At 44.1% G+C, this 13,700-nt stretch overlaps 1 protein-coding gene and 1 pseudogene across 5 annotated transcripts in view; one reads left to right on the forward strand and one right to left on the reverse strand.

Moving 5' to 3' along the window:
- DZANK1 (double zinc ribbon and ankyrin repeat domains 1) overlaps positions 1 to 13,700 on the forward strand; it is a 74,951-nt gene that overhangs the window by 46,611 nt on the left and 14,640 nt on the right. For all 5 annotated transcript variants that reach the window (XM_029221864.1, XM_029221863.1, XM_029221865.1 and 2 more), the window contains 3 exons: positions 213 to 377; positions 1,700 to 1,907; positions 12,786 to 12,889. In XM_029221864.1, the coding sequence (XP_029077697.1) occupies positions 213 to 377; positions 1,700 to 1,907; positions 12,786 to 12,889 (477 nt within the window). The remainder of the gene's footprint in view (positions 1 to 212; positions 378 to 1,699; positions 1,908 to 12,785; positions 12,890 to 13,700) is intronic.
- On the reverse strand, positions 8,416 to 9,171 carry LOC114894813 (annotated as a pseudogene).

A 13,700-nucleotide genomic window follows, 5' to 3' on the forward strand; every position in this document is an offset into this window, starting at 1 on the left:
AAACCACAATCCTGCAGGGAATCATCTTGAATATACTTCTTTGTGAATTTGTCCATCTGTAGGATAAATTCTAGAAGGTAGAATTACAGGGTCAGAGGGTATGGGCATGTGTTCTTTGGACGGCTGCAGATTGTATGGTATGGGCGTAATTTGTATGGGAAAATTGTGTCTCTGATATTCATGAAAATATAAAAGTATTTTCTATTCTCTAGCCTGGCGTTGCAACTTGCTACTCCGTTTGTTATAAATGTGGAGCCAGCAATCACCCATCTGCACGATTCTGTGGCTCCTGTGGTATTTACGTGAAGTCCTTGGCAAGACCTAGTGTGGAGAACAGCTTGGCTCCAGCTGCTGGAGAACCTGGCCCTTTTGCTGAGGTGAGGCCTCCATGGTAGTAAGAACTGGACCCAGGAAGGGGTTGTGACTCTGAATTTGTGTTCTCGACCCTGTGAGCCAACCCAGGGGAAGAGAGCCGAAACACTTAGACCTTTCTCGTGGACTTTCAACTGGGTGTGTAAATACCTTCAACCACGTTATGTTTTAAACACTCGAGTGATTTCTTCAGAATTCAAAGATGTAAATATGCATTTATCTATAGTAAATCGAAGTCTAACTGCGTGTGCAAGGTAATAGATGTAATGTCATTAGGGAGCTTTAAAATACATGGGATAGAATGTACTCTCGTCTCGTGAATTTCTTATGTAGCACGCCAAGAACTTTCCCCCTGCTCTTTTATATTTTAGAAAACTTATATTGGGTTCGTAAAATTGCTTTTGCCACTTATAACAACTGGGCATATTTGAGGAAAATCTCACAAGGTTATTTTCGGAAGGACTTAATCTGTAACCAGCTTTGTGTTAGACTTTTATGAATTTGTCTAAGCTACAGAAAGACTTTTCGGGTTTCTTCTCTTCTTTAGATTCTTCAGATCTCTTCATTAGAAGAATTTGAAGCTTGATGATTGTTAGAATGCACGTGCACTCAGCAACTTTGCATTCATTTTTAGGGAGTTCATGGTTTCTTAACCCAAATGAAAACACTTGCAGATCCCGGGACTGCCAATAACCAAGGTGGCACCTTTGTGCAAATGAGACATGGTGTTTTTTTTCTCAAGACAATTGACTGCCATCTGTTGGAAATTGATTGTAATTTACTAATTTTGTTAGACATTTTATTTTGCCATAAAAATTGTCCTAATAAATATGCAAGCATACAATGTCCACTATGTGAATATTACCCCTTTAGATGCAATGCTTTTGTGCAGTGTGCAACGTACATATCCTTGCGTGGTGGTCCTCTCAGGTCCCCAGGCCCAGATGCAGGAGAGTGTCTCAGAGAAAATGTTGGTGCCCAGTAGTTGAGTGTGGATGGGTAGTAAAGTCTATGCTCCTCTGGATTGTAGGGCTGAGAGGATAGATTTCCAGTCCTCAGGTGGCAGGACAGGGAGCGTCAGTTGATTTGCCGAATTTGAGACAGTCAGTGGACAAGGGGTGGGGCTGGCTTCAGGGCTCAGGCTGGGAGTTGCTGCGAAAAACAAGCAAAGAAGGTGAGGCAAGGCCTGAAAACCCCTTTTAGTTCAAGGTACAGTGTTTTGGAGATACTTTTACTCCTGATTAGAATTGTTTTCTGTGATAAAATGGAGAATTAATTTATATTATAGTTTGTTTTTTTTTTAATGTTTTCTGCCTTGCTTATACAGCCTCGATCTGCCTGGCAGCCCCTAAATGTTCCTTTGCCCAAGCCTGATGCTGGGCATAAGAAGGATGTGGGCACACAGACCACTGGCCTGTTCTACCCGTCTGGAACCCTCCTGGCAAAAAAAGAACTGGAAATGGCTTCCCAGAAGCAGAGGCAGGAGAAAATGAGTGACCATAAACCTCTCCTCACAGCCGTCAGCCCAGGGAGAGGTGAGACACCCTCTCCTCTCAGAAGGGAACCCACTCTTTCCCTGAAAGAAAATTACATTTTTTATCTTCCTTTCGGTTCATTTTTATGTACAAGAAGTGCCTTTATTTTTCTTTCTTCAAGTAATTTTGCTTTGTATGAATAATAGCACTTCCTTAAACTTTTAGCATGTTTTGACTCTTAGCCCCGTTGTCACGTTGGTAAATGAAGTCGCACATAAGAACGTGTACTACTGGGCTTCCCTGGTGGCGCAGTGGTTGAGAGTCCGCCTGCCGATGCAGGGGACGCGGGTTCGTGCCCCGGTCCGGGAAGATCCCACGTGCCGCGGAGCGGCTGGGCCCGTGAGCCATGGCCGCTGAGCCTGAGCGTCTGGAGCCTGTGCTCCACAACGGGAGAGGCCACAACAGTGAGAGGCCCGCGTACTGCAAAAAAAAAAAAAAAAGAATGTGTACTACTAACACAGGAATGTGCTTAGTCTGCGTCGTTACTGCTGACTGCCATAATCTCTTTTTCTATTGTGGCAAATTCACATGACACAAGATTCACCATCTTAACCATTTTAAAGGGTACAATTCAGTGGCATTTAGTACATGAGCAGTACAGCCATCACCGCTGCATTTCTAGAACCTTTTCATCCCCCCAGAAGTAAACACTGTACATCCCCCTCCCAAGGATGTAACGATCACTCATCTACTTTCTGCCTTTATGGATTTGCTTATTCTGCACATATAAGTGGAAGCATATAATATGGTCTTTTGTGACCGGCTTCTTTCACTTAGTATGACGTTTTCAAGTTTTGTCCATGTAACATGTTTTCAGTACTTATTCATTTTTTTAATGACTCAGTGATATTCTATTGTGTGGATATATGACATTTGTTTGTATGTTCACTAGTAATAGACATTTGAGTTGTGTCCAGCTTTGTGTGTGTGTGTGTGTGTGAACAGGTTTGACTGTTAAGAATAATGGTGCTCCGAACATTCACGTAGAAAGTTTTCTGTGGCATATGTTTTCATTTCTCTTGGATATGTACATAGGAGTGCAGTTGCTGGGTCAAATGGTAACATGTTTAACTTTCTGAGGAACTTCTGGACTGTTTTCCAACGTGGCTGCACTATTTTACATTCTGACTGGCAGTGTATGAGGGTACCGATTTTTCCACATCTTTATAAGCACTTGTTATTATTTGACGTTTTCATTACAAGCATCCTAGTGGGTGTGGAGCAGTGTCTCATTATGGGTTTTTTTGTTTGTTTGTTTGGTGTTTTTGCGGTACGCGGGCCTCTCACTGTTGTGGCCTCTCCCGTTGCGGAGCACAGGCTCCGGACGCGCAGGCTCAGCGTCCATGGCTCACGGGCCCAGCCGCTCCGCGGCATGTGGGATCTTCCCGGACCGGGGCACGAACCCGTGTCCCCTGCATCGGCAGGCGGACTCTCAACCACTGCGCCACCAGGGAAGCCCTCATTATGGTTTTGATCAGCGTTTCCCTGATGACTAATGATGCTGACCATCATTTCATCTGAGTTGCCTGATTTATTAGCATCCAGCTGTCCATAGTATCCCTTTATAATCCATTTTATTTCAATAAGGTTGGTGGTAATATCCCCTGTTTAATTTCTGATTCTAGCAATTTGAGTCACTTCTCTTTTTCTTGGTGAGTCTAGATAAAGATTTGCCAATTTTGCTGATCTCTTTTCAAGAACCAACTTCGGGTTTTGTTGATTTTTTGTATTGCTTTTCTGTTCTGTCTTTCGTTAATTTCCACTCTAATCTTCATTATTTCCTTATTTCTTCTTGCTTTAGGTGGAGTTTGCTCTTTTTCTAGTTTCTCAAGGTCAAAGGTTCAGGTCTTTTTTCTTTTTTTAGGTGAAATTATTTATTTATTTATTTCGTGGAGTTCAGGTCTTGATTTGAGACCTTTCTTCTTTTTTAATGTAGGCATTTACAACTATAAATTTCCCTGGGAGTGCTGCTTTCACTGCATCCCAGAAGTTTTGGTGTTGTATCTTCATTTTCTTTCAACAATGAATTTTCTAGTTTCCCCTGTGGTTTCTTCTTTGACCCACTGGTTGTTTAAGAATTATTTAATTTCCAAATATTTGTGAGTTCCCCAAATTTCTGTCTGTTATTGATTTCTAGTTTCATTCTATTGTGATCAGAAACATACTTTGTATGATTTTAACCCTTTTAAATTTATTGAGACTTGACATGGCCTAACATATGGTCTATCTTGGAGAATCCATTGAGAGAATGTGCCCTTGAGAAGAATATATATTCTCTTGGGAGTGGAATATTCTGTAGATGTCCATTAGGTCCTGCTAGTTTAGAGTGCTGTTCAAGTGTTCTATTTCTTGCTGACCTTCTGCCTAGTTGTTCTATCCATTTTGAAAATAGGATATTAAAGTGTCCAACCATTGTTGCTGAGTTGTCTTTCTCCCATCATTTCCCTCAGTTTTTGCTTCATGTATTTTGGTTATCTGTTATTAGGTACATACTTACAATTGTTTATCATTGTTATACCTTCATGATACCCTTTTTCATTATAAAATGTCCCTATTTTTATCTAGTAACATTTTGTTTGGTCTTAAAATCTATTTTGTCTGGTATTAGTATAGTCAGTCCAGCTTTCTTGTGGTTGCTGTTTGCATGATATATATACTTCCATATTTTTTACTTTTAATCTGTTTGTATTTTTGAATCTAAAGTGTCTAAAATCTCTGTTTTTTGATTGGGTTGTTAAATTCATTCACATTTAATGTTATTGATAAAGTTGGATTTGTATCTTCCATTTTACTCATTCTTTTCTAAATGTTTGTATCTTTTTGTTCCTGTATTCCTCCTTTACTGCTTGCTTTTGTGTTGCATATTTTCTAATGTAAGATTTGAATGTTTAATGGGTTTTTTCCCCTGTATATTGGGTTGACCAAAAAGTTCGTTCAGGTTTTTCCATACCAGCTTATTCCCTTAGTTGTTGCTCTAGGGCTTACATTATACATCTTTTTTATAAAAATTTTATTTATTTTATTTTTGGCTGCGTTGGGTCTTTATTGCTGCGTGGGCTTTCTCTAGTTGTGGCAAGCAGGGGCTACTCTTCATTGTGGTGTGTGGGCTTCTCATCGTGGTGGCTTCTCTTGTTGCAGAGCACAGGCTCTAGGTGCGTGGGCTTCAGTAGTTGTGGCATGCAGCCTCAGTAGTTGTGGCTCACGGGCTCTAGAGCCCAGGCTCAGTAGTTGTGGCACACAGGCTTAGTTGCTTCTCAGCGTGTGGGATCTTTCCAGACCAGGGCTTGAACCTGTGTCCCCTGCATTAGCAGGCAGATTCTTAACCACTGCACCACCAGGGAAGCCCCTTACCTTACACATCTTATCAGAATATGTTTCAGATTTATAGTAATTTAATTCCAGTGTGACACAGAAATGCTACTCCTATATAGCTCTGTTCTTTCTTCCTGGTTTTATAGGTATATATAACAACAATGCCTACATATATATATTACATCTATATATGTTGCAAACCCAACAAAACACTGTTATATTTATTACTTTATATAACCTTATGTCTTTTAAAAATGCTGAAAGAAGAAAGAACTACAGTTGACCCTTGAACAACATGGCTTTGAACTGTGTGGGTCTGTTTATATGTGGATTTTTTGTTTTCACTGTATGCTTACTTCAGTACTACATGATCCACAGTTGGTTGAGTGCACGGATGTGGGACCATGGATACGGAGGGCCAAGTATAAAGTTATATACAGATTTTCAACTGCATGGGGGGTTGGTGCCCATAACCCCTGTGTTGTTCAAGGGTCAACTTTATTATATATTTATGACTTTTATTATATTAGCCTCCTTTCTTCCCATTTCTAGTCGTCTTTGTTTACTCCTGTGGATTTGAGTTACCATCTGGAGCCATTTCCTTAGCCCAATCAAGCTTTGCTCCTGTCCACCTCTTTTGTGCTCTTATTGGCCAAGATATTACATTTCTATATGTTATAGGACAAATACTACACCTATATACATATTATTTTATGCAATATATTATTATATTTTTTAGGAGAAGAAAAGAAATAGGCATTTATAATGTCTTTTATAGTTACATGGTTACTTTATCAGTGCTCTTTGTTTTTTTGTGTGTATGGATTCACATTACTGTCTGGAGTCATTTGCTTTGAGCCTGAAGGGCTTTCTTTAGTGTTTCTTATAGGGTGGTCTGATAGCAATGACTTCCCTCAGTTTTGTAGTGTCTGGTGATGTCTTCACTTTGCCTTCATTTTTGAAAGATAACTTCTGGGAATAGGATTCTTGGTTGACAGGTTTTTTTTTTCTTTTGAGCGCTTTGAATATGATATCCCACTGTCTTCTGGCCTCCATGATTTCTGGTGAGAAATCTGCTGTTAATTTCTTGCAGATCCCTTGTATGTGATGAGTCACTTCTCTCCTGCTGCTCTCAAGATTCTCTGTTTTTGTCTCTCAAAATTGTGTCTTTTGGTGTGGACCCTACTTGGAATTTGTTGAGCTGCTTGGATGTGTAAATTCACGCCTTTCATCAAATTTGGGAAGTTTGGGGCCATTGTTTCTTCAAATATTTTTTCTGCATTTTGCTCTGTCCCCTCTTCTGGGATTCTCATTATGCATATGTTGGTATGTTTGATAGTTTCCTGCAGGTTTCTTAGGCTCTGTTCATTTTTCTTCATTCTTTTTTTCTCTCTGTTTTTTGCATTGCATAATGTCTGTTGATCTGTTTCTGAATTTGCTAATTCTTTCTTTTGTCAGTTCAAATTAACTTCTGAGTCTCTCTAGTGAATTTTTAATTTCAGTCATTATGCTTTTCTGCTACACAATATCTATTTGGTTCTCTTTATATATAATTTCTATGTATTTATTGATATTCTGTATTTCATGAGGCACCTTCTTTTACTTCTTCATGCATCGTTTCTTTTAGTTCTTTGGATATATTTACAATGGCTGCTTTGAAATCTTTGTTAAATCTCCAACATGTGACCTCTCTCACAGTTTCTGTTGCCTGTTTTTTTTCCTGTGTGTGAATCACAGTTTCTTGTTTCTTTGCATTCTTTTTTTGTCTCTTAAATTTTCTTTTTTTTTTTTTTGGAACCTGGGTATTTAAAATAACATATTGTAGCAACTCTGGGTACTGACCTCACCTCCAGGCTTGTTACTGTTATTTGCTTGTCTGTTTGTTTAGTGACCAGCTGGACCAGGTTCCTGAGCTCTGTCTCACCCCCACAGTGGGACACCTCTGAAGTTGCTCCTTGGAGAGTGAGGCCTTGGCCATGCACCCTGTCACCCTAGGATGACCGCGATTTTAGCAAGGCTCCCTTTGACCATCTCTTTCCCTGACCATAACCAGCCTTTAAGTTCCACTTATTGCTGGCTGATTGCTTTATTACTTTCCACCACACTCTGGGGGTGTAAATTGCTCTACAGGCTGATCCAATTACTTTTTTTTTTTTTTTGGATGTGGGTAAACTCACTTTAATTGCAAATGGCTTCATTTACAGCACATTCAATAATGAACAAACAGGAGAGCTGTGACTTTTGAACATACGAATATATAAAAGTCCCTTGAAATTCAGGTAGTCAAGATAAGGGCATTTTGCAAGGAAAGCACCCCCGCCACCTCCCATTTTTCTGAAGTCTGTATTACACTCATTTTAAAAGATGACGAGGCATACTCAGAAATTCAAAGTAGTAGGATGTGCCTTGCAGGGAGAGAAGAAAACCTTTTTACAGATTGTTGGGTAAATACATATCAGCAATTCCACTTGACAAAAGCTGATGGATGTCCTCCCTGAGTCAGGCTAGGCTCTGAGTGGGGATGGGAAACTGTGAGAAAGGGAGAACCTGATACAACACAGTACCAATCGGTTCTCCTCTAACACACCGTGCTGTGACCCCAGACATGGGTGTACAAGAGCAGCCACCGGGGTGGTGACTGACTGTCCCCACTGCCGGCAATTGACAAAGGGCCTCAATTTAACCTGTGGACAAAATCCTTGACCAGCAAACTCAAATTGTCACTGAATTTAAATCATAAAGGATCTAAGGAAATTCTTGTTTTATTTATGTGTATATATGGACTCCTTACACGATTAACATTCCTTTTCTCCTAACGGTTTGTTCTATAAACTGGAGTGGCCTAAGAAAAGCATTGTATAATTTTGATTTTATTTTACGCTTTCAAAAGAGAAAGGAGGAAATGGAGAGAAAAGTGTCACAAATTCTTCAACTCTGGGGCTCAGCACGTACAACAGACTCCTCGGACAAAAGGTTCATCCGGATTGTTGGGTAATTTCAATGCTGAGGAAAGACTAGGGGAGCCCACCCCAACCCCACAGAAAGAATTCTACAGTTACTCTATCACGGTGCTCTAGCTAAAGCATAGGTTTCAAACTACAGAGAGTTTCAACTTAACATCTAAAATTTTAAATTGTAGCCTTTCAGCAACAAATAGGCACAGAGAGCTCACCTCAGAAGTAAAATTAAAGAACTATTTCTCTGATGTATGAAAGTCAAGCCATCGCTCCCAGCTATGCCACACTTCCAGGCTTAGGCAGACACATAAGGTGGTGGCGGCTCCTTGGCAGCGCCATTCACAGTGGCATCATTGTACGGGGGTAACAGCACCATAGTGTCATTGCTGGTAACATAAACCAGGACAGCAGAGGAGTTCCTGCCATTGATGTATTGGTAGCAGTTCCAAACACAGCTAATCAAGTAACCCTTAAAAGTCAAGATGATGCTGATAAACAGAAGAATAATAAGAACCAAACAGGTAGGATTCACTGACATGATATCATCTTTGTAAGGAAAATCAGGAGGCAGCTGTCGTATGTATTCCTGGATGGAGTTTGGATAAACAAGCACAGTGACTGCAACCAAGGTGTTCAGGGCAAAATCAAAGATCTGGTAACAGAAAAATGGGATGATCCAAGCTGCGTGTTGCTTGTATGCACCATAAGTAGCCATTGCACAGATCAGGATCATGAGAAGAGAAATTGCGATAGCAATGCACATGTTGGCATCATCCATGAGCTCCAAGTCACCTCCGAGTTCAGAACTTGAAAAGCGATACTGATCTGGATCAGCCAGGGCGGGCGCTCAGTAGAATCAGCAGTGCCACGGCATTGATGATCAGGTACCAGACGCCGAGCAGGATGGTGCCGGTGTGGACATGGCAGCACAGGCAGCAGCTGTTGGAGTAGAACCGCGTCTAGGGGGCCACCGTCTTCATCGCTCGGGCCGCCGGCGCAGTGGTGCGAGCGTGCGCCCAAGTTTGCAGGAGCTTCGGTCACGTGGGTCTGGGCCCGCTGCGCGGCTGCTGTCGGCTCCCTAATCCAATTAAATTTGAGATTCTTTATAGGGATAGTTTTTGAGATCAGTGTTTGAGATACTTTTCAGACTTCAGGAGAGCTCTTCTTAGCTGTTTACTTCTGTGGTTCTCTTTGGTAAACTGGCCAGCCTATGGTTTAACTCCTATCTCTAGGCTTCTTTTACTTGCTTTTTACCACATCATTCACTGTTATCCTTAGGCCTGAACTTCCTCACACTCTTGCCAAAGGAGTGGGTTCCTGTGGAGATTCGGAGCTCTCTGTCTTATCTTCCCTTGTGCAAAATATCTGAGCCAATGCTCTGGATCAGGGGGTGGGGACAATGGTGTGTTTCTCTTCAGCGGCTGGGCACTCAGTGAAGGGGGTGCAGCTGTCACCTCTGGTCTTCTTGACTTGCCTCTTCTGCTATGAGACCTCTGCTTTACAAATAAGCCTGTACGAGGATGACCTGGACCGCAGTATTCTCAGTGTACCAGACCCAAAGGAGAGCGTCCATCCCATAAATGGTGGCTGGACAGAGGAGGGGGGCCCCCACTCCTGACTGCACTTGCCCAGAATTTGGTCTCTGCAGCAGGTAATTGGGGGCGGGATGAGAAACACTGAAATCCTGCTTCTTCTGGGAAGATTCCGTGGCTCTCCAGCTGGGATCTGGGAGCTGGGAGGAGAGGGAGCTGTGTGTTTATGGTTGAACCATGTGGAATGAAGTTTTCATCGTGCTCAGCTGAGAGAGAGGAGGAGAGGGTGGGTCATCGTTCAAACACCACAGACTCTTGCTGTTCTGAGTTTTGGCACAGTTTCTTCTTCAGATGTTTCTGTATTTGCTCTATGTCCCTAGAACCATTTCCAGACACTTTATTTTTTATTATTTTTTTGCTGTACGCGGGCCTCTCACTGTTGTGGCCTCTCCCGTTGCGGAGCACAGGCTCCGGACGCGCAGGCCCAGTGGCCATGGCTCACGGGCCCAGCTGCTCTGCGGCATGTGGGATCTTCCCGGACTGGGGCACGAACCCACGTCCCCTGCATCGGCAGGCGGACCCTCAACCACTGGGCCACCAGGGAAGCCCCAGACACTTTAAATGTTTGTTTATTTTATAGTTCCACGGGAATGAGGTCCCCTGAGTTCCTTGGGCTGCAGAGCTGGGAGTCAGTCATTCCCAGCTCTTCTCTTGCCTCATGGATTTCCCAACTGGGAGTCAGGACCCAGTCCACTGTCTTCCAGGCATGAGTGTCCTGGTCGATCGTCTGCAGAGATGACCAGAATGACCTCTCCCACCCCTGTATGCTGTTTCCCTTCCTTTGGAATCTAGACTGGCCTTGCGAGTTGCTTTCATCAGCAGAAGTGGCAGAAGAGACACCACGACAGTTCCGGGCCTGGACCTAGGAGGGCTGGGAGCTTGCACTTACTCCCCAGGAAGTGAGTGCCGTGTAAAGAGGTCAGGACAGATCACTGAATGAGGACAGATGCCTCAAGGCCCAGCCAACAGCCACCACAAAGACTGCTGACGTTTGAAAGGGTGCAGGCGGCAGTCACGGGAAAAGAGAGGCCAGGCGACCCCCAGCTCTGTGCCATCTTAGCCGAGGCCACAGCTACAGGGATGAGGCCATCTCGGAGCCCCAGCCTCAGCTGATGGCTCGGCTGATACCATGTGGGGCAGAGATGAGCCGTCCCTGCTGGGCGCTGACCATACTCCGGACCCACAGAAGTGTGAGGCCTCAGGTGGTTGACGTTTTAAACCACCAAGTTCTGGGGCACTTTGCTTGGCACCAACAGAAAATAGACATGGGACCTCAGTTCCCTATAGCAGAAGGCAGCCCCTGGAACACCCTCTTTCATCCCAAGCTGGGAGGGAGCAGACCTCACCCCCCAAAAGAGGACTTAGGTCTTGCCAGGACCTTTTCCAAAAGACCCCCTCACCCCTCCCAGCCTTTCCATAAAGCCCTCCCTGTAGGCTTTTTTGAGAGTTGACATTTGATCTTGGAATTGTACATCTGTTGTAGATTCTCAGTCAGATCTTCGTGTTTAGCATACTCCTGCCTGCGTATTTATTTATTTACCTGTATTTTCTCTGGGTCCACCTGTGAACTCCTCAAGGGCAAGAACTTTGTTCACTGCTGTATCCCCAGCCCTCATGTGTGGCACACAGGAGGTGCTCAGTGACTGTTTGTGGGGTGAATGTGCCTACTTTGTGCCAAACCCTGTGCTGGGCTCAGTGCTCCCTCTGGTGTTATGTCAGCTACTGGCAGCCGACTCTCGTGATGCCCAGACCCCTCTGCCCTCCTGATTCCAGCACAGCGTGGTGGTTGGTTCTGCGCATCTTAGCTCGCGTCCCTCGTCAAACGTGCCACGGCATCTCTTTGCTTTGCTGCCTCAGAGCAGTAGAAGACTGCCGGTCCACAGGCGGGTGCAGTTCAGAAGTGCTGGAGCTCACACACGGGGCCGGGGGCGGAGAGTGAATGCCTCGGTCCTTCTGTCCAGCACACAGACCTGGGGTGTGTTCTGCCTGGTTCCTCTTAGGTCCCAGCAGGACGGAGCCCCACTGCCCACGGCGTTGACCAGCTTTTAACAGATTCTTAATTGACTTCCCTTCCTGCCCTGTCCTGCTGTTTCTGCTCCATCATTCGTGCTTCCCAGGGTCACCTTCAAAAGAAACTACGTGTCCTAAATATTCGTCTCAGGCTCTGCTGTCAGGGGAACCCAAACTAAGACACTGAGGTTCTCTTATTTGGTGTCACAATAACGTATGAGGTAAGAGGTATTAGTCCCATTTTATAGGTAAGGAAAGTAAGGCTGAGTAAGATTTAGATGTCTGGATGACCTTGCAAAAGCCACCCAATTGCTCTCAGCTTTACTGTCCTCACTGGTAAAATGATGAGGTGGGATCCGATGCAGGCTTTCATACTCAAGTGGCCACAGAGCAGAGCCAGGAAGTAAAGGCAGGCAGCCAGGCCTGCAAGGGCTGTGGCCGGCTGGAGCGCCCTGCCCCGTCCAAAGAGGGCAGCCACCCCTCGGCCCCAGGCAGCCAGGCCTGGCAGAAGGGCAGGCCCAGTGCTGCTGTATCGCCCACCTGTGCACGAGAAACCAGACTCATGTGAACTCTCTCAGGCCTTAAATGGTGGCAATAAATTCGAATTATTTTAAACCCTGTGCAGACTGAAAGGGGCACAGGAAGCTTTCTGGAGTGATGGGAATGTTCTCCATATCGATGGGATGTATACACTTTCCAAAACTCAAAATAGGGGCACTTACCTTTAAAATAGGGGCACTTTATTAGTAAGTTGTTTCTCAATATGGTTAATTTTAAAAGAATAAAAGAAAAAGACCCCAGATATGGCAAACAAAATACGTTCCTTTGGAATTCTATAATATTCATGGAACTTATTCCAGTGCACAGTCGAGGTTCAGAAAGCAAAAAACATCACAGAGTTTGGCAAAGAGAAATGAGCTCTCTGAAAATGCATGTTGCATGCTGACACTTTTCCTCCTTCACCCCAGAAGAATCATCCATGTGTTTGGGTTTCTCTCCTTCTTTAGGATACTGGAGAAAACAGGTGGACCATATCTCCGCTCACCTCAGGTCTTACGCTCAGAACAACCCCGAATTCCGGGCCTTGATTGCAGAGCCCAGGATGGGAAAGGTGGGTGGCCTCTGAGCAGGACTTCCTCTCTGGAGCATAACATGGGATCAGGCTGAGGCTGCTCACACAGACTGTCCTGAAATTGCACTTTACTTGCCCTTTCTCTTTTTCCTGCCCCACCTTCCATGCCTCCTTGCCTTATTTGACATCCAGGAAAACTGGCTCAGAGAGATTTGGTGACCTGCCCAAGACTACACTCTGGGTCTCAGGGGATTCAGGATTTGAAGCAGGTCTGTCAGACCCCAGGGATACTGCTGTTATAAAGACACACATCTGTGAGAAGACCTTTTCCTCTGTCATGAGACTAAAAGAACCTTTCAAAGTTAGCCCATCCCCTCCTCTGCCACCAAGTTAGGCCAACACTGGAACTGTGTCATTGTCAAGTAGTGCTCAGTTTCCTTTGATAATCTATTTTGGTGGTTTATTAATTCCTTGGCCTAATCTAGGGGTCTCAAAACTGTGGCCTGTGGGGCAAATCTGGCCTGCCACCAGTTTTGTAAATCAAGTTTTATTGGGTCACAGCTACACTCATTCATTTACTTATTGTCTGTAGCTGCTTTTGCACTGCAATGGCAAGGAGCGTATGGCCCACAAAACCTAAATATTTACTATCTGATCCTTAAAGCATTTGCTGAGCCCCATTGATCTAAATTCCTCCCGCTATTTACAGAGACAGCTTCTCATCTGAATACTTGGCCCTTGATTGCCAAGGCCTGGCCCTCCCAGGTTACTTTTTGCCAGGTGATGACTTGCAGCCATGTGGCTTCATTAAAGTGTGTCTCTTATAGAGAGTATCAATTTGGGTCTTGCT

Source organism: Monodon monoceros, unplaced genomic scaffold (genome assembly GCF_005190385.1).
Source record: "Monodon monoceros isolate NGI ecotype Baffin Bay Population unplaced genomic scaffold, NGI_Narwhal_1 Super_Scaffold_13, whole genome shotgun sequence".
Taxonomy (NCBI): Eukaryota; Metazoa; Chordata; class Mammalia; order Artiodactyla; family Monodontidae; genus Monodon; species Monodon monoceros.